The 22,859-nt window shown below is 29.8% G+C and overlaps 1 protein-coding gene across 1 annotated transcript; it reads right to left on the reverse strand.

Annotated features, from left to right (window-relative positions):
- Positions 1-10,481: 10,481 nt before the first annotated feature.
- LOC126668759 (NADPH:adrenodoxin oxidoreductase, mitochondrial) lies at positions 10,482-15,976 on the reverse strand (the record flags this gene model as incomplete). The annotated part of the gene is made up of 14 exons (XM_050361939.1): positions 10,482-10,889; positions 11,820-12,068; positions 12,155-12,300; positions 12,628-12,695; positions 13,026-13,086; positions 13,445-13,643; positions 13,888-13,949; positions 14,257-14,330; positions 14,420-14,529; positions 14,875-14,991; positions 15,158-15,211; positions 15,314-15,427; positions 15,535-15,639; positions 15,737-15,976. Coding segments are annotated over 13 exons (1,584 nt in total), but the record flags the coding sequence as incomplete, so codon positions are not given.
- Positions 15,977-22,859: the final 6,883 nt, after the last annotated feature.

A 22,859-nucleotide genomic window follows, 5' to 3' on the forward strand; every position in this document is an offset into this window, starting at 1 on the left:
TTTATATTACAAATAATCGTTGAATTTGTTATACCAATGACCTCATAAACATTGCATTGTATAATTACTCATTAATTAAATTAAAATAGCCTAATTTGATAAAATTCAGTATTTTTTTTTTATGATTTTAACTAATAAAATGGTTAATTTTAGCTAGTTTTTAAATTTTTAGTTTTAATTATAATTCTGAAATAGAGCAAAAAAAATACAAATGTTCGGTTACAATTAATTTTTTTGATGAATTGATTCATATAATACTTTAACTTATTTTTTACATTCAAAATTAAACGATTTTGAGAATTTGTATTATAAAAAGTTAAAAACAACGAGAAGATAAGGTATGTTTAGCTTTAAATAAAATTAATTAAACATTTGATTAGCATATGCGGGCTACCACCCCGACAGGGCAGAGAAAAAGGCTACCGGAAAACTTTCCGAAACTGCCCCTTTTAGCTAAAAGTAGAGAGTGAATGCTAACCTGCGCTTTAAGATGCGCACAAGGAAAATGACGGAACGAATCAGAAAAGAAAAATGGACTGATATGTTACACAGTAGACGCAGAGAAATAGCTTGTGAAAGATGCCAACCCAAAAAGAAAAAAAAAAGTTAATTTTGTTTGGAGTGTAATTTTATATTCAATTTTCACAATAGTTTTACATTTATATTAATATAGTCAAATCAATATATAGAGTTAATGAATTCATACTTTATGTATTTAATTAATTATTTTATCTAGTATTTTTTTAAAAAATAGTCCTAACTAAAATAGTTTTTAGCTATATTTATTTCTTAATGAAATGGAGAGTTTAAAATATTTTTTAAAATTATAATGTTTTTAATTTTTAGTTAGGATTATAATATATACTTCTTAAAAATAATTTATATAATTTCTATGAATTTGTAGTGTAAATAAAATTTAATTTTTTTATTAAATATCAAATAAAACCAAATCATTTAGTTATGTTAAAAGAAAATTATTGAGCAAAGTGTCAATGATTTATGACAAAATAATCCATTTTAAATTAGAGAAAATTTTAGATAGACTCAGTCCACTACGGTATTCTTGGACTAAGTCTATTATATTATGACAATCATTAAAATAGTGGCACCATCGTAATATTATTATTTAAATATGTAAAAATATAACAAATAAAATTACAATAATGCCACTATTTTTATAACGTGTTACAATATAATAGGTTTAGTCCACCACTAACATGATAGACTGAACCTGCCTAAAAATTTCTCTTTAAATTATAAGAAAAAAATCATTTTAGCTATTTAAATAATTTAAATGTAAAAGTCCTATGCATAGATTGGTAAGTAATACGGCACATTGACATCATCATTGGTAGAATGCTATAATTAATTATAATCCATCTGAATTGCTTGTGTGCATATAAGAAAAAGAAGTTACTTTAACTCTCTGTCTGCATTCTGTTTGTGTTGTGTGTGTAATTTTTGTACGTTTTACGTTGTGTTGTTATTTGGGTTTTGGACATTTTTCGGGTTTTCCCGGAAAATGTGTTTGGATTCTTTCATTTTTTTTTGTTTTTATCCTTCTCTTCTCGATTTTTGGAGTTAGAAGATCTCAATAAATTTTGTATATTTATTTGTTTCTTTAGACCATATCATACTATTTTGTCCTCATTTTGCCACATATTTCACAAATCGTTGTGTTAATCAACTACTTGATGAAGTGAGTTCATCTATAAAAATAGGCTAAACCCATCTCGGGATTCCTCTACTTTAAACTTATTTTTTCAGAGGTCTTTACACTTTAATTTTATATTAATTAGTCCTTTTAATTATCTACTTTTCAATTTTCAGATCATTTTTTAGTTTTTTTATCCCTCTATTTATAATTTTTTTCCCTTCAATCACATAAAAAGACATAAAAATCAAAAAATAGGTAAGTAAAAGAACAAAATAATATAAAATTGAAGTACCAGGACTTCCCAAAAAAAATGTTTAAAGTACAAGGACTTTCAGATAAGGTTGGCCATAAAAATACCGTGTTTATTTCCATTTAGTGACAATCCATTAAGCTATTTATTATGTTTGTCTGTAGAAATGTACCTAAAATTTATATTATATTAAAATTTTATTTTGGAGTATTTGGATGAAAGATAATTTTATTATGATTAGCTAATTAAGAAGTATAAACTAATTAAAATTAATATTTATAATGCCATATGAATTATTTACTCACTATAAATACTTTATCTTATTCATCTTTAGAATAGTAAAAAAACGAACTCACAACACAATGTAGACATTGATTAAAATAAGGGAAAATGAAGGATGTATGTGACATGAGGAATATAAGTTAATCTCAATTTTTTGGGTTATTTCTTGTAGAGTTAAATATTTAATGGGTTTTTCTTCTAAAGACATAATTACTTAAGATGTTCTCTATTTGCATGTACGTTTTAATATCGAACTACGTAAATTTTTTAATTATTTTTTTATTTTACTGTATTGTTGTTTATTGATCAAATTATAATCAAACACCTACCGGTCACAACAATTGATACCATAATTGTAACAATTGGTATCACTGTTACAGCACCCTCAATACACAGTTTTATAAAAATAATATACTAAAATTTCGATATAAAAAGTTTAAAATCATTTTTCAAAATATAAGAAGTTTCATCAAAACATAAGTTTCAAAAGTTAGAAATGCATGAAAGATCCGGAACCATCCTTGCTGATATAATATAAACAAAATATTGGAGTAAAAATAAATGTGTTCGCATATCACTTGATAAATTTAAAATTAAATTATATAACTGCATAATTATAGTTATACAATGAAATTCACTGTCATAAAAAGAACAAATCACTCCAAATAAAGAAGACAATAAAACTTTGCATAAGAAGATAAATAAATTTTCCTACAAGAAGACAACAAAAAGTTTAATTCCTAATCAAAATATTAACATAGAAACTATTGCAAAAATTAGATACATCTCTAACAAAATAATTTCATTTTTATTATTAAAATATCTAGCTCTATTCTTGATATAAAAGTTTGTATTCAAAAGGTGGAGATAATTTGTCTTTATTATTGAAAAAAAATATAAATATAAATAAGATCAGTTACCATCATCATTTAAAAAAATCTTTATTTTTGATATGATAGCCAAAAAGTTAACGGTAAAGAAAAAAATTTAAACAGGTGGAACTTTTAAAAACATAAAGGATTAAAAAAATTAATACAACTCATTTTTATAATTGGGAGGTATTATAGTAAATCTCTAAAATATGATGTGATTATTAGTATTTTAAACTAAAATTCTCATGACCTTAGCCTATTAAATCTAGCTCGGGCATTATATTGACTAAAATTGAAAGATGTTTGAAGAATTTTATTTGTTAAAAGATTATGAGATTTATATCATTTATAGTATGCATTCTTAAACAATATATATATAAATATGAATATTAAACACCTTAAATCACTGAACTTATCTATTATTACAGAAAGGGTACTAAATTTCATTTTGTTACAAAAAGGTCACTGAGTTATACCTTTTATTACAACGGGAGGTCGCTAGGACGGATTCTGTCAAATTTTGTTACAAAAAGGTCACTAAACTTATCGTGAATTACAAAAAGGTCACTGAGTTATATTCCTATTTATAATTCCGGCTTGCCACATAAGCAAAAACGATGTGTTTTAGTGTTAAAATAATGCGTTTTATATGAGTGACATCTCGTTGTAACAAAATGTATAGTTTTAGTGACTTTTTTGTAATAAAATGAAGTTTATTACCCTTCATGTAATAATAAGTAAGTTCAATGACTTGAAGTGTTTAATATCCAACAATATATGCTCCGAATAATAATTTTAGAGTTACATAATGTTCATTGTGTCTTCTTTAATGAAATGGGCGTAAAAATAATGATTCTACATATTGAGCATAATTTTTTCAACTTGTTTGTACACTTTTTTGACATTAAGATTCAACTTGCCCATTTTTGGGCACTTTTTTTAGAAACAGATTACTCAAGATTACTGGATGTCTGGGTCAATTATGATATTAAGTTCAGATAAAAAAGAAGAAGATATATATTCGATTATTCGACGTATATTAATTTAATATAAAAATGGATAAAATCTATAATATTTGATGCGGACAGCATATATAGAAGAACATGGGCAATTTTCACCCATAGTTCCTATTTTCTTCACTAAACTTAATTTAATATGCAACAGTAAAATTTCTAATTTTTATTTGATATAATAAAAAAAAATTATCATTCATTTTACATTTTTTGTCAAAAATAAATCATTTGGACACAATAATAAAGATAATATGAAACTAAAAATCACAAATACAAAAAACAACAGGTCAACAATACATTAGCGTGAATTAACAGGGGAAGATCTAGAATTTTTTTATATAACAGGCAAGATTGTATTGAAAATTTATAAAATAGATAGCAACAATAAAATATAATAATTTAGATGGTAAAATAATACTATTCAATTCTATAATAGTATTTTTCTACAATTATAAGATGGACAATTGTCTACCGTATAGTATGATATTATAAAAAAAAATTACAGATATCAACGATGCATCACTCATGCATATCTTTTGTATTTATAACTTTCGTTTTCCATATTACATGGATTGTAGGCGTTCTAATCAATATTTGTGACAGAAAAGCTGAAAATTAGACCATATATTTTTTCATTTCATATCTAAAAGTTTAAAAGAAAAAAATTATAAAGTGAAACAAAACGATTTTAGTGTAAAAGAAAAAAAAATCAACAAAAATCACTCGATTTTATTATTTTGTTATTAGAAGAAAGATTTTGCTATTAGAAATTTAGAACAACACCCACAACTTCTATTAGAATATTAAACTCTTTAGGTAACTGTATTATTCCAATATTACAAAAAATGTATTAAGTTTTAAATCGTTAAAAAATGATTATTAAATTATTAAATTATTTACGGAATGTCATTTCACGAAGTTTAATTAAATTAATTTTCTAAAAATGAAAATGAGATACCAAATTCATAAATCTACAGTAGCTCAGAAATAATTAGATATATAAATTATTATAAAGAGAAAACAAATATCATTATATGCATGAAAACAAAACAAAAATGTGATGCAGAATTAATACGTACATGCAGGTGTACTGTTAGACAGAGAGACAGTACCCACGTGCAAACAGCAATATTGTCTAAAACGATGTAGTTTTATTGAATGTGTGTACGTACATTAATTATAAATACGTGACTCTTATATTCTCTAAGCCAAACCAACTGTCATCTTACAGGGCACAAAACCAACAAACTTTTAGACCGGTCTTTTTAAAATAATGAACAAAGTAAACAGTGTGCGGGTCCTATTGACTAAACTAAATTCTTGCTTTCATTATAAGTGGAGTCCCTCGAGAGATAATACAGGAAGATACTATTTTTAGATCAATAATTAACACAGACGAAAATTAATTTTTTTAAATATGAATTCATTTCTTTATTTGCAATATAAAAATATACTTTCATCAAAACAAATAATATTGCTTTGTCATGCCAATTGGTTGTTGCTATGAATAAGTGATACCCTTTCATAAAACAACTATTAATTATCTAAAATTTTAATAGAAGTAAGAAATGTCTATTTAATGGTGTTCATATATTATTTCTAGTTTACCAACGAGCTGTTGCTCAAATGGTATAAGCGTTGACAGCAAACTGTAAAAATCGCGGGTTCGTTTTCTCCAACAAGCGCTCTCCCTTTCTAATTATAAAAAAAAATTATTTCTAGTTTCTTGGTTATTTGAAACTTCAAATTGATGTTATTCAGTTAATTTGGACTTTATATTAAAAAACAAATTTTTAAAAGCGGAAATTATGAACAATTATGTTGCGAAGCTTCAACTTTCAGGTTCTCTTCACATCAACAACGGACTTGGAAAAGCGCCAGCAATCTTTCTAGTTTTTGGTAGCCTCTTTCTCCAAGTTGGATTAAGATGAAGACAAATGACGATGCTAAAGAGGGATCAAATGAGGCACGAGCTGGTGGTATTTTTTTGAATATACACTAGTCATCTGCGCGTCCCATTTTCTTTCGATATTCATAGTGATTTCGCTTATATTGCAAGCTTAAGGTTGCAATTTATGCGGTTCAAACTGCTTGGAATGAGGACGACAATTTTTTTTGGCTCAAATATGACTCACGTTACGTTGTTAATTTTCTTTTCACCAGGTCTCATCAGGTTCCTTGGCAAATTATGGATGAATGATTTGCAATGTCTCAACTATACTTCTCTACAGCATTTCCAAGCTCGCATCTCTTTCAAGAAGGTAACAAGACAGTTACTGATACACTTTACAAGTATGGTATTAATAATTTTAGTACATACAGCCGAATTAGGCTCAATATTTTTGCTTATCAACTAATTATAGTGACAATAGTGGCGGAACAGTAAAACCAAATTTAGGTCCACGCTAAGAGAATGTCAATCTAATCAAGATGTTCAGGTGCGATAACTCGTTTCCAACTTCCAATTTGATTGAAAAAAGAAAGAAAGAAAAGCTATCTATAACTCCATATGAAATAACTATTCTAAGACATGGCCGAACAGTGTATGAAGTGGATGTCAAAGTTAAAACATGACAACTAGAAGGCAACACTATCAACATGTAATACAACAATGGATGAGCAATTTTATTTTGAAAACAAAAAAAAGCCAACAAAATAATTAGTAAAATTTAGTTGAATTCTATTTACTATGCTAGTCAAAAATTAGAATAGTTTTGTCCAAATTCTTAGCAAAGTAAACAGAAAAAAAAAGGGCAAAATCCCATAAAAAGCAGCACCTAACAAGACAAATGGTCTAGTGGAGAGAAAATAAAAAAATAAAAAAACTAAAATGTGTATTAAACTGTAAAAGAGTGTGCAAGTGCAATGTGGAAGTCATAATCAAGCCAAAAAGACTTTCTGGTTAAAGAGAAACAGACAGTATGAATCTTCAAAACAGCATCATTCTGACCCCATTCAAAGATTTTCATTCAGCAATCACAATTAACTTTTTTCAACTCCCAAATGAATTCCCTCTAAATCTTAGCTTAAAATTTTTTAAAAAATTTAACATACCTGCAAATCAGATCAATGTTGCTGCTGGACCCCACACTATAGGAACACTTTGCTGCTGCTGCTTCTGTTACTTCAAAGATGCTCTTTTCCTGAACTTGTAGCATGTAAACACTCCCATGTCCACACAGATTCACTTCAGTCTCTTACATCATTGAAATCCAGCTTTTTTTATTGTTTTTTGTTTGTACAAAGACATTTTGACAATTATATATAATAGCATGCATTATTTTAGTGATCTTTGTACTTATTTCATGACATAATGTAAGATGTCAATGGCCTCTCATTTCATCAATTAATTGTGATCTAAATAGCACGGACATCAACCATTTCCGTTTCAAAAACATACCGGACACTCGGCTTTTCGGACACAAAACTTTATTTTTATCATAGAAAACCTAAAATAGCACCGTTTTTCCATGTCCAGGTATCCCGCTTTCCCCTATCCGTTTCCGTGATATAGATTGTGATTATAAAACCAATATCAAAAATTTTACCTTATGAAACAGGGCTCAACTTCTGAACATGACTTTAACAAACCAGTACTTAAGCAAGTATAAAATTTTATCAACAACACTGGACATAATACATATCACTATCTTTTATATTGACCAACAGTGGAAATAACATAGTATGCATCCAAAAAAATTATTAGTTAAATGTCAATAAACAAATACAAGTTCTTGTGTAGTCCTCGTCATGAAGCATAAACAGCACCACAAAAAAAATAAAATTCTGTCCCTAATACTGAACAATTATATAAGAAAAGGAGTATAATAAGCAAAAGGCCAGCAAACTAAAATTAACACATTAATAAGGTACTGATGTAAAAAAGATAAAAAGAAAAGCTCCAAATCCAATAGAATTCAACCCTATATATCTTTAATCTAGCTTTTACGGTCTAAAAAGCAATACAAATATTTGGAGCATGCAACTCTAAGTGGTTCCCATTTGTTTATGATGTGCTAGCTAGCAAATTAGTGAGTGGTAATTCACTAAATACTGTGCAACAATAATGCTCCCTAATCAGAGACTAGTCACATGTTCAAAATAGTGGGCTCTGTGGGTCTCCTATGAGCTTGAGTTTGACACTTGACAAAGACAAGTGGATCACTCCAGCAAAGTAGCCCTCTCCTTTATGAACTTTTACTCCCGGTAAAAGCACTTTCGAGAGGTTCAAACTCGAGATCTCGGCAATTCTCAGATCATTAATGAGTATAATGCTAATCAAGCTAGTCCTAATTCATAGCAAGCAATAGCACAAAATTGGAACTAGAATTGGGTATCCAACAAAAATACCACCACTAGTTCTTATCGTACATCCACTTTCTTCGATAGCTATAACTCTGAATCTCACACCAGCGCACTGAATCATTCTTCACATTTTAAAATGCTTAAAGCTTTACATATCCTAGCTGAAGATGGCTGACTTAAGAAACAAAATCTAGCAGGTAAACAAGCATGATGCACATCATAGTAAATTATATGACATCTCAATTATAATTAATCATTGTGGTTTGCAAAAGCTATATCTAACTGTAATTTTTTAAATAACTATTAGGCAGAACATATCTTTAGTACTTGAACTTTCATGTTTTTATATTTTGGCAGGCCCTTCTAGTTTTATTCATATTGCAATAAGCTCTCACACATTCATCTTTAAGGACTCATTTAACAGTCAAATGGATGCTCGCGTTAATAGGGAATTAAGCAATATAAATAAAAGAATCACTAAATGAAATGGATCATAAAAGTTTAAGGATGTGAGTTTTGTTAATATACTTCTAGTGATCAATATTAAATTGTGTAATTATTGTGAATTTAAACATCAAATTAACATAAGAAAAATATGTTATCTAGTATAAAAAAATGTGTTAGTATAAATATTAATTTCATGGTAACTTGAATTTTTTTAAATTTTCATGTTTATTTCATAATAACAAGAAAATAAAATTAGTTTTCATATATTCATAAATGTTGCATCAAGCCCTTATTTAACTGCCATAAAATAAGTCCATACTCCATAATGGGAAATTCTTACCTAGTCCCGGTTCATGAATTTTTCATGCACCTGCCTTATGAGTTGTTAGAAAATCTAACATAATTTTCTCTCTTCTTATTATTTTCTCTTTTTCTCATTTCTCTAACACCTCATTGGATAGGTCCATGAGTTTTTCATGGATGGACCGGGTCTAGGTAAGAAATTCCCCTCCATAATATAGCGAAAAACACAAATATAGGGGTTTGATGCAAATACAGTAACGGCTCAATGAAATAAAAGAAAAACATTCAGGGGCTTCAAAACGTACTTTGCCTAACTATTACACAAGTTTTGTGCTACATCAGGATGTAGAATTGATGGACATAAAAAAGGAACTGACATTTTAATATACGAGAGTTGGATTTAAATTTTGCCATCCAAGTATCTTTTGGAAGCAAGAAAGGTAACGTTTCAGCTGGGAACTCTAGACTCAACCAAGAAGAAAGTGTAATGACAGCATGTTGAATATTCATTAATAATAGAGTTTCAATTTCATTTAGAATAATGAGAGTTAATTACCTCTACTAGCCACAAAAAAATTGGATTAGTACTTAATATAGTCATACTACTTCAATGTCCTAGAATTCTTACTATGATTGAAACTAAACATTGTGGCGATCATTTTCTATGATTATCAAGCTCAACAGTAGGGAAGATAAGCTAAAAGTGCTCGGGAGTAGGGATACCTAGTATGCGAGACTGTGACTCAAAAAAGCAAATATACATGCCAAGAAAACAACTCTTAGTAGAAACTGAATTTAACTCCAAAAATTTAACATCAGAAGGACCCTCTTTTTCGATTAAAAGAATATTCAAGAGGCCAATCACTAGGAAACCAATAGAAGTGGTGGCAGCAACATATACACATCATTTTCACCCATTTTTCAGAACCCACCAACCACAAACAACACCCATCAATAATGAGTGTTACTGCATATTAGAGGGTCAGGATTGTCCAGCAGTGAGATAAGATTTGAAGGACCATAAAAAGTACATTGTTTCAAATTTTTCTCTCAACAATCCAGTTCAAAAATTGTTTGGAGACGAGACAGTGAAAATGATACTGAGTGCATGGTGTGATTTTCATATGTGCTATGTGCATGAAAATATCATGTCAAAAATTGAAACTTAAAAAAAAAATGTTTCGTTTTCCATAAATTTTATAAGTTAGACCAATTTAAAATTTTCTACCTAGAGAAAAAATTCAAGTCATAGGATATCTGGAGTCGTTTCCATAGAAGGGAATCCCCTTTTCCAGCTTGCAAGCTGAATTTAGCAATGTTTCTAGTGGAAGTCGTTATAGTTGAAATCCTCATGGAGCAATAAATGACATAGACCCTCATTATAAGCTCAAGCACTTCCAGGAAGGAAGTAAAAAAAATCAAAATTCTCTCAAGGCTTCAAAATTGAAAGCATGGTGGAATTTGACCCTGTCCATATCCTACTGCTAATCTAGCTAATGACCTATTTGTCAACAACACTTTTGATCTTAAAAATAAGTTAGTGGTTGCAAATGCTATCAAATAAGGGAAGGGGAAAATTGCAATTTTTATGGGTACATAATATGGTGCTAACTTATGAGGCATGCTTTGTGATCAAAGATCCAACAGATGAAAATTGGTGAAAAGAACATGGAGACCTGACAGGATGTGAAAAAGATGCTGACTTGATACCACTACTTCATTCTTCTCCTTCATGCAAAGTCCCCACCACCACGCTAGGACTGCAACAATGATGAAAAACAAGACCGTTAGAGCATATTTCTCAACAAATTGTAGCTTGACAGCAATTAGTTTTCTGCAAAGACGAGTTCAATTAGAAACATTTAAAAATAAGTAGTGTGCTACATATGAACATGAGTTGATTCTTTCAGGAATACCTGTACTAATCAAACACAAACCAGCTTGATTCAGTTCTTTTGCAAAATAAGTTTAACCATAGTAAAAAGACGATTTTGGAAATCTCAATTGCTAATCAAATTGAGAAAATTTGCTAATATTATAAGCAACTGTTCAAGTAGGCCCTTCCCATGTTTGTCGGTCCTCTGCTTTTTCTTCTCTTTTTGTCCCATTTCGCATATTGAAATTTGCATCACAAAATGAGGTGATTTCACCACATTAAATTTTTACTGGATTTTGTATTTAATATAGTTTGTATTTCTCGATGTCAAGTAAAAATATATTCTACTATTTAATTGCACTATACATATTGAAAAGTCTATTACAATTCATGCATATCTCACAGTTCACTTATATCATGTCAGAACTATGGAAATATTGATAATTTGGCGACAATATTTGATCGGAACACTTCTGATATGAAGTCCATCGAAAAAAGAACGACATGAAAATGATTGTTTGAGTTATAAGATACATTTAGGTTCATGGAGTCAAATAATTATTCTTTATCCCATTGAAAACAGCCTGACAGATATATGCTTCAAGAATCTACGAACTACGAAGACAATACAAGTTAGTTCTTTTCGGAACACCAAATGATTGTTTTCAAAGAAATAGTTAAAGAAAAGCTACAAAAAGAATTGAAGCAAAAATCAGAACTTTGTAATATTATATTTTATTATTTCTATCCTATTCATTTCCATCCAATTTGGAAATAGAACGAGCAACCAACAAGAATAAATTGAAGCACTCACTTTGAAGAGGGTGTGTCATTCAGCAACAACTTTCAGCAAGTCTTTCCATGATGCTAATTTCTCTCTAGGTTTGTTTATCAGACTTCCAAGCCTCTTCTCTTCAGCATCAATCTTTTTCCATCCGCTGAATGGTACAAATTTTACATGTCTTTCATTAAGTAACTGCAGGAGACCCTCTCTTCCATGCTTTGGCAAATTAGCATTAGCTGCAAGTGCTCCTTGTTCAAGGTCTTGTGATATGCTAGCAACCTATTATTAAAGTTAGCAAGACCACTAATGAAAAACAAGCTTTTCATGTAGAAATTTTAGTCTACCAGATGCAAGAACACACTCACAGTTTCTTCGGCACAATAGAGGTTTGTACCAATAATCCCAGTTGGTCCTCTTTTCAACCACCCACATACATACAGGCCCTTCTCATGCAGTATTGGATCTCCTGAAGCATCTGTGAGAACTCGACCACCAATATTGGGAACCACACCTAGGAAGAAGTCATGCGATAAGCAACGAGAAATAATATTTGCAATTGCCCTCCACACATCTAAGGACTACGAAACATAGAAAACTGGAAATACTAATTCAATAAGTTAAAACTTAGATTAACAATAAGTTCTTATTTTTCAGAGTTTCAAAAGTTTCTTCTAAGATAAATCCATGGCCAATCTGCCATCAAATGACTTGGAACAAGAGAGTAAAATAGGCAATTTGAAGAATGTTGCAACATTTATCTAGCTGAAATAGCAGTTTAAAATATTATTTGAGTAACAATGTGTCAAAATGTTGGGGCAGATGATTCCCTTCTAATTACCTTTCTGATGATCAAAGGGTAAGCCATCAACTGGCACTGATTTGTAACCAATGCTCTTTAACACCATCCTGCAAACAGTCAGAGTAGGTTATATCAATGTAATCAGCTGAGCATCTCCACAATCAACTTAACCAATAACATTGACCAACACTTCCACCTAAATGTATCTTATAACTCAAATATTCATTTTTTCTTTTCTCCATAGTTTTGGTGAGTGGGCAGGGGGAGTTGGTTCAAGTCAAGACTACATCCTTCCTCGTCAATTTACAGTAAAAGAAATGGAGTACAAAAAAGATTGCATATATCATTATACGGATATGCGAATAACATTAGTAACCCTTAACCCTTAGTAGGGGTAAATAATTAAAAGTCACAGCTTAGTCTGCCAAAAAAATTACCCAGAGTCAATGTCCTCAAAATTTCCAGTACCTAAAGCAACTTGTTTTCCAGGGCTAACACCTGCAGAATTCAACAAAGCTTGTTAATACTAGCATTCTGATATCACATTTAAATAGCCATGCCCTTTTAGAATTGAAAATGCTCATGGAATTTTAAACAATGCCAGTTATTCCTCATAAGACCAGAATTACGTTCAGAGAGAATTCTGTGAAGTGTGAACCATAAAATTCGGATTGCATTGTCCTATATCAGTTTGATTATCAAGACAGTACATTAGGTAACAAGTTGGTGTATTGATGCAATGTACAGCAGGTTTTATTGGACTATGGCATATTGACACATAAATCCAAATTTCAGAAGTGTAAAATATATCATATGATAAGCAATCCATCACAAACATGTATTAGAGAGAAAGTACCTTTAAGAAAAGTCTTCTCAAAGTGCACACCAGCAACATGGCCAGCTCTAACACCTGAATCAAGAAACCTATCAGGTTTCCTAAAGAAAACAAAGTGAAGTTCTCGCTGGCCAGAACTGGGATGAGAAGGTCCTACGGTGGCAGTCTTTGAGAGCAAATCATAAAGCCTCCTCCGGATTCGGCTGCCTTTCAATTCTTCCTTCGTCAAAAGAGAACAAAATGGTATGGAAAAAATCAATTAAGAATAAAATATAATATCTACAAAGCTCTTTGTCAAACACCTGAATGCACTTTTGAGACAGAGAGAACAAATAAAGAATTCTCCTATGGCTCTCAAGCATCCCCGTGGGTTTCAATTTTATACTTGAGGGCTGAAGAGTAACCCACAAAAAAAAAAAATTAATCCCTAGTCCATACAAAAACTAGTATTTTTTTCTAAATACCTCGTCTTCAGAGCTTTTACGTAAATCAGCCTCCTTAATGTGAATATGTATATCTGTAATGCCTGCAATAGAGAAACCAGATCATCAAGACATTAGACTAAAGTAAAAACCATTTAAACAAGCCACACAAATGCATATATTGTACTTAGGGCAGGCATATGCATAAAAAAATTCAGCTTGATAAAATGAGTTTGAAGTCCTCACGCAAGCAAGATAATCAACACAGTGATTACAAAAAAAATGCCTGTGTTTCATTTAAAAGCAATTACACATATCTCCATGCAATCTATCATGAGAACACCAATTAAGATTGAAGAAACACACAATTTATGACTGACACAGGAAAATCTAAAGATTATTAGGAACTACCAAGAACTTCGCGCAGCTCTTTTGTAGTGAAAGCCGCCTGAATTGGTCCACGTCTTCCGACTAGATAGACCTTCCTGTGATGATATTCATGCTATGAAAAATATACAACTTGTATAAAAGACCAATAGGTTAATTTGATGACTGACAAATTTTAAAGAAAAACCTTATAGAGCTTTGTTCCAAAGCAGCCAAAGCATGGCAAGCAATATCAGTTCTTGCCAATTCCGCAGTTGGTTGTAAAAGGATACGAGCAACATCAAGAGCTACATTTCCCTAGGAAAAAAATAATCACAATTTAACACTACTCTAAAGTGCACACAAGTAGGAATATCATTTTTTAATAATAGGTATATTCCGTGTGAATAGATACCAGATAATCCCACAATTGACATGCAAAGGCCGTGTGCAAGTTTAGGAATATTTGTTAAATCTTTTACCAACAAATCTAGGCACACAGAGTATACATCCAACAAGAACGTTGAGAAAAAAAGAAACTGAAGCACATTTTCAGGCTTTTGAAATGCTTGCCTAACCCCTTAATATATGTACCTCGTATGCTGATATAAATTCCAAAATTTGAGCAAATTAAATAGCATTTCGCACCTAAAAAGAGCATACCTGACCAAGAATAACGGCTGTATCAGTGCCTTTCAAATCAGGATTAAGGTTTTTGCAATCCGGGTGCCCGTTGTACCACCAAACAAATTCTCTAGCTGAGTGTATCCCCAACAAATCCTGCCAATATATGCAAATTTAAAAGGTAAAAGCAGACATAATATATCTCATCCTTGATCATGATATGGCCAAAATCATAAACATGTTGCTGTTGCTACTACAGTTGATACTGGAAGCAAAAATATTGAGACACTAGACTTAAAAGAAAAGAAAGACGGAAGCATACTTCGCCAGGTATTCCAAGAGCTCTATCACTTTCGGCACCATATGCAAGCACAACCTAATCAATCACACGTAATAGTTAGCCTAGCTAACAAATAATACAAAACAATCCAAGTACGCAAAATTCAGTACAATGACCTCCACAGAACAAATAGCTTACCACGTGATACAGCTCACGAAGCTCAGGAAGAGAAATAGAGGAACCGAGAGTGACATTCCCAAGAAACGAGCAGCGTTCGTGTTGCACAATCCTCGAAAATTGATTTATTACAATCTGTATCAAGTTTTCTGGTAAAACTAAGCTCAAATAAGATCATTATTTCATACTCTATATATAACAACACAATAGAATCCGGATTAAGGATACAAAACAAACTAAACCTTCGTTTCGGGATGATCAGGTGCAACGCCGGACCGCACTAATCCGAAAGGAGTAGGCAATCGATCAATGATGTCAATTTCTGCTTCTTGATGAGCTTTAAGCATCTGAATATTTGCAAACACAATCAAGCGATTATAATTAGTTGATTATACAAATTATAAAACCTAATCACAATTGAAATTAATTGGAATAATTACTTACTTTTTCAGCTGTGTAGAAACCAGCTGGTCCACTGCCGACTACGCAGACACGTAGAGGACGATGAGATGTGTGAGTCGATAAGCCTCTTATCAACCGTTTTCCAGCTTTATACATCGTTACTGTGAAAAAAATGGAGCTGAAATTGAAAATCTCAGTGATTTTGTTTTGATTATAAAAAAAATATGAATGAACAATCTCTCCCGGCAGCAAGCTATTCTCGCACAGCTCCAGGACGACATTTATTTAAACGATATGTCGTATGAGTCTCTTGTTTGGGCTCGATGTTAGAACTGTTGGTCCGATAGTCGTTGAATTGTACGCTGGGCTATCTAGCTAAGCGCGGCCCACGTTTCAAAAAAAAATAAAGAGAGAGTAATGTCTTGTTTTCAATAATAAATTTATTTTGTTTCTCAAAAAAATGTAGTAAATTATAAATAAATTACAATACAAACTAACTAGTGAAGCAAGACAAATAGGATTGTTTAGAACCCTTGGAAATATTATGAGCTTCAATATTAAAAGTTAAAACTCCTATTAATTGAAATAAAAAGTGATTCTTTAAACCATATTTTGGAGATGCAAAATGTCCCGAAAAATTCTACAAACTTAAGCTAGAGAAATATATTGAGTAGTAATTGATTGTGATACTCGAAAGGCATCTCTTTCAAAATAAAAACGTTGGCGGGATTAAGACGTCGTGCTCCTGGATTAAGATGTTGTGCAGCTTGTGCTCTTGGAAAAGAGCGTTGTGTTGGCAATATTAGCGGATTTCGGCTTAATCATTCTCCTTCTATTAATTTTTACTTGTTCTCTATAGTTGCATATATAATTTTGACTATTTTAATTGGTTTGCATTGGAAAAGATCATATGTTTAAATTCTTATTATATGACTTTCATTACCATGTAATCTTTCAACCTATATATCTAAAATATGCTTTGGAAAAAAAAATAGGCTTAATCACTCAAAAGCCCCCCATTTTTAAACTTTTTTTCAATTGCACCCTGACGTAGGAAAATCCTCTCAAAACCCCTCCACCTTTAGATTCTTTTTCAATTGTATTCTAAAGTATTAAATTGACTTCTTTTCACATGAAAAAAAAAATTAAAATAATCTTTCATTTTAATCTATATTCTAATTACACACTAATATTATTAATAATGTAAAAAATTATTTTTCCTAAAATTATATCCAATAACTTTTTAAAATCAAAACCATAAAAATTTTCAATTTAGGGTACCATTGAAAAAAAATAAAGGTGGGGGGATTTAGAGAGGATTTTCCTACGTCAGGGTGCAATTGGAATGGAAGTTAAAGGTGGGAGGGTTTTGAGAGAGTTTTTCAACGTCAGGTGCAATTGAAAAAAAAAATTAAAGATGAAGGATTTTTGAGTGATTAGGCCAAAAAAATATAACTACTTCTGATACGATTTTATAAATTGCTATATTTTAAAATCCAAAAGGTGCTCTTTTCAATTCATTAAATTGAATTCTTTTATATATATATAATAATAATAACAACAAATTTATATAAAAAGAGAAATTATAAATGTTAACTTTTTTATTCTGTTAAAAATTATTATTTCAATTTAATTTTTTCATTTTTCATAAGTTTTGAACATATTTCGAAGTAATATTAAACATATTTTTTTATCAACAAACTTTTATAAAGGTAAAACTAACTCCACAGTTATTTAAGTTTCCCTGCTTATTTATACAATAAAATAATAATAATAAATACATATAAATTAAGTTATAATACAAAATGATTAAGGATAATGTTTCGATATTTTAAAAATTAAAATACTCCGTAAAATAATTAACTCTAACCATAAATTGAAATTATTTAAATACAATTAACATAATTTTTTCCTACAAAAATATACTTAAGGCAAATTAATTTTTTGTTTTATTTTTTGATATTTTAAAAATTAAAATACTCTGTAAAATAATTGAATACTAACCATAAATTGAAATTATTTAAATACAATTAACATAAATTTTTTGCCTACAAAAATATACTTAAGGCAAGTTAATTTTGTTTTATTGTTTCTAAAAGCTTATTAATTTGAATGCTAAGATTGACAAAGGTGGACTTGTCAAAGTATTTTCAATTATTGGAATTATGGAGTATGATATATATGAACAGTCAACTAGCAAATAAAACAAGTCAACCACGATTAGATTTTTGAAACATTTAACTATGATTATGTCGACTTAGGTGGTCAACTATTATTCATTTTATCAATCTCTCATTATAAATTATAGGCAAAAAATACAAAAAAACTCTTATAATTTTTTAAAAAATACACATTAACTTCTAAATTAATTTTGAACACAATTAAACTCTTGTTGTTCAAAATTGAGCAATTGAACCTCTAACATTTTAAAATTGAGTAAATAAACCTTTCTGTTAAATACGACACTTAACAGCATCAAATTTAAAAACAAAAAACAAATTAAAAAATGACCTTAATATTTTTAATAATCTACATATCAATCCTTCATAGGTTTCTTCAATTGATAAATTTTTTAAGTTAAGGACCTATTGATATTTTTTTTTAATTACAAAAAAGCAAAAAATTTGGAGAACGACCAACCACCATGTCTGAGTTGTTTGAGCTGAAGCTTTGCGTATGAGCTTCGTCTCAAATGAAATGGAGGGTTCCTGGTGGTCCATGGCGGGTAGGGGTGGCGGCCGCTGAAAGTGGAGGCGGTGGTCGTGGCTATGAAGGTGGGTGGAAGAGAAGTGCGGAAGACGGAAAAAAAATTCCGCCCACCGAAAAGAAGCAGGAATGATGAATAAACGAAAATAATTAGGTGAAGTGACACATAATAGGTGATTGATACATTGTTATTTTTTATTTTTTCAAAAATACCTTTTTAGTAGGTCATTGATATATTTTAAAAACGCGTATGTTTGCAAGAAAATATATTTTACAAAAAGTTAAAAATATATATATATAGTTTTTATATTAGATAGATAAATAGAGAAAGACTAAGCCCTAATTGATAAAACATATATAAATTATAATATTATCTTTGTTGACACCAGTCAGAAACTATACATGTTTTATTAATGCGTCTATTTATTTTTTAAAGTAACACTTACAACACCTATTATTAAAAGGCATGATAAATATATATTTATATGGAGCTCTTTAAAAGTTGAGGCCCTAGGTATAGGCCATTCAGGCCTATACCTAGGGCTGAGCCTGAGCGCGAGACAACAATGACGATTAGGTTTTTGGATTCAGTAGATTCATCGAGTGTTGTTTGATCATGCAGGCTGTGTTATGGGGAGCTTTAGTTGGTTCAGAGATCACTTGGATCCAAGGTTATAGGAATGTTATTCTATAGATGAATAGTAAGTTGGCTGACGAAGCTCTTACTAGGGATGATATGCCTATTAATACTAACACTAATTTGTTAAGCGCCATTAGACGCATTTTGAAAAGAGATTGTCAAGTATGTGTTCGTTATGTTCATAGAGAAGGGAGTCACTGCACGGACTGGATGGCTAGCTATGATTTCAGACACGATTTAGGTCTTCTGATTCATGATAGTTTAATTCACGGTGTGTCTAATATTTTGATAAAGGATATCACATGTGTTCCGATGCCTCGCATGTATAAGTCGTTTAGTTAGTTTCTTCGTATTGGCCTGCCTTCTTTTTCCAAAAAAAAAATATAAAGTTAAATTAAGAACAAAGAATCAAATCACCCCATCAACTTGGCACGAAATATCAAAAGTGTCATTTTGGAGATTTTTTGGCCAAACATACCCGCAACGATGTTAAAGTGCATCAAATCAGCCCCTTTCGCATCCTCTCCCACTCTCAATCTGCGTTTGAAACACACTCTCATGGTAAAAAAAATCTAAATTATTTCTTACTATTTTGAAAAATTATAATTTAATAGCTAAAATTTGAGAAAAAATTTATTTTGGTGGAGGAGCAGATTCATCTGGGTCTGCTCTTCCGCAAAAAAATCTTCATAAAATAATCCCGATGGAACAAAATCGGTGGAGGTTTCTGATGGAATGGAGCGTATTCCGGTGAAAATGGAAGGGTGAATTGATATGGTTTTTTATAGTAAGGGGGCTGATATCCCCATTCTCTTTGGGTGTTTTTGGTAAAAAAAAGGCAAATTGCGGGTTAGTTTGATCCAAAAGCTTTTAAATGATTATTTTGATATTTCGTGTCAAGTTGAGGGGTTGAATTGACCCTTTGTTTGTTAAATTAATTGTGTACTACAGTCTATACCCATGAGAAGTGGATGCGGGTATCCGGGACTATCCAATTTGAGATATGTCACATTTGAAGTAAGCATGACGTGGTTACATACTCAAATGCTGCTTCAAAAAAAAAATGATGCTGCCTTAAATTAAAATTTTAAATTCATTTTTTTTGTAAGGACAGACATAATTAGATGATGGACCCAAAGTTGATTTTAGAAGCTCAAAATAAATTAAAAAACATCATAAATTTTTTTTGGTTAGAGGTCGGTATTTAAAGAATGATTTTTATATGATTTTCTTTTTTGCTATTATTATTTTTAATATTTTAGACAAAATAATTAGGGCCCACTGCAAAAGGGTCCAAAAACTTTAAGTCGCTTTCACAATTTCACTCTTCCAAAGCCCAAACGGAAAGTGTCATGTTTCTCCTTGCATTCTCCCTTCTTCCCGGCCCACAAACCGACTGCTTGACTTTTTTTTAATATAATGTTAATATTTTTATTAATTTTTCAATGAACCTTTTTATTTAAAATAAATTATTGAATTATACATATATTAAATTAAAAATATAAATTGTTTTTTATTAATTAAATATAAAATACTTAAAGTAGATATTAAGTTTTGGTAATTTAGTATCATTTTTGATTATAAATTAGATATAATTCAGCTTTAAAATATATACTATTAATTAAGACTTGGAATTCTAGTAAGTGAATACTTTGATTTTAAATTTTCAAAGTCAATATGATGAAATTGTTGAGCATTGTACTAAATTATGATGAGAAATGAAACATCCTATCTAATAATATAAAAGAAAAAACTTTAATACTCCCTCCGTTCCAAAACAATAATTCATTTTCCTTATTTTTTTTTCAAAACAATAGTCCACTTTCTTTGTAAATCAAAATTTATAGTGTTTATTTTTCATGTTGTCCTTATTTAAAGTGTATCATTTATTGTTATTATCCTATAGTCATAACATTTAATAAGGGTATGATAGAAAAAATGAAGATAAATTTGTGAAAAGTTAGAGCATTAATTGTGTTTCTTAAACTGTGTGAAAAAGAGAAAGTGAACTATTGTTTTGGGACGGAGGGAGTATTTTTTATTGCTGAAAGAATTAAGGAGGTGTGAGAATTATTACTGGTTTTAATCATTTCAATAATTAAAATACAATTGAATTAAAAAAATTGATCTTTCAAGCAGTTTAATCATATAGATCAATAACTACAACAATATTTTATTAATATCTATTTAACAATGTATTATAATATTAATTCAAAAATATTGATTCTTTCAAGCAGTTTAAACATATAAATCAATAACTACAACAATGAAATTAATAATGATATGAATGAATTGACAATAAAGTCACTACACAAAATCTTGAAAAATAATAATTCTGCCCTTGAAGAGCTGAATAGAGTCTAATTATTTCATATATTAAGCTATAAATTAGTGGACAACTTGATATAATTCAACAGAAAATAGCTTCATAATCTAATAAACTTTGACCTTACAAGTCTTTCTCTATATTGATCAAGGTTGACAGACTTTGTAAATTCTTTATGCTCATTCATTCTTACTAAATTGCTATAATGATTTAGTCTTAACATATATTATGAAATTTTTGTTGTTCTAATTTTATATTTCTATCATCAATATTCAAATCTTTTGTGAATTCCACATTGAAATCTATAAGTAGAGTTGAAATTGGAACCACATTTGAGTGACATTGCTTTAAAATATAAGAAGTGATCTCGCGATGGTGTAATATATCGATTAATTTTTTTATTATTTATTAATTAATTACAAATATAAAACAACTTTTTATTTATTAAAAATTAATGACTTTATGTTAAGATACAAGTTAATTTTATATGATTATTATTTTTATTTTTTGAGTTTGTAGAAGAAAAACCAGGGAGATTTTTTTTTTAATGAAATATATGAGTTAATGGTAACCAGAACAAGTTACTAATTAAGTTACTAGATTACAAAATTCTCATTTAATAATTATGTAATACAGAAATGTTATTATTTAATAAGATTTATCTATTTTAGTTATAACCTATTACTATTACTTCAATATGATTAGTGTTCATTTTTGTTCAATTATTAAATAGAAATATAATCACTCAAACCCCCTACCTTTAATTTTTTTTTTGCAATTGCACTCTGACGTAGAAAAATTCTTTGAGAACCCTCCCATTTTTAGATTCTTTTTTAATTGTACCCTAAAGTATTAAATTGACCTCTTTTCAGATAAATTTTTTTTAAAATAATCTTTCTTTTTTTATCTATATTCTAATTAAACACTAATATTATTAATAAATGTAAAAAAATCATTTTTTTCTAAAATTATATCCACTAACTTTTTAAATCAAAACCATAAAATTTTCAGTTTAGGATACAATTGGGAAAAAAATCTAAAAGTGGGGGGATTTTGAGAGGATTTTCCTACGTCAGTGTGCAATTAGAATGAAATTTAAAGGTGGAAGGGTTTTGAGAGAGTTTTCCAACGTCAGGGTGCAATTGGAAAAAAGTTTAAAAGTGTAGGGCTTTTGAGTGACTAGACCAATAAAAATTACATACGAAATATTATTTTAACTATTTAATAAAGTAATAGCTACTATTATTATTATTAATTTAATTTTTAATGTAGTTATATTGTTAATAATGTGTTATATTTATGCGACATGTCTGAAAGACTCAAAAGAATGCTAACTTTTAAAAAATAATATTAGTACATATTTATTATTAAAAATACACAAGTTGGCACGTGAGTCGCAAGTGTGAGGTATTTTTATGTTAATTTTCTTTTACCATTTACTCTGCCGTTAAGCCATGTTTGGTTCATGAAATAGAATAGTTATTTCATAAGGA

Source organism: Mercurialis annua, linkage group LG2 (genome assembly GCF_937616625.2).
Source record: "Mercurialis annua linkage group LG2, ddMerAnnu1.2, whole genome shotgun sequence".
Taxonomy (NCBI): domain Eukaryota; kingdom Viridiplantae; phylum Streptophyta; class Magnoliopsida; order Malpighiales; family Euphorbiaceae; genus Mercurialis; species Mercurialis annua.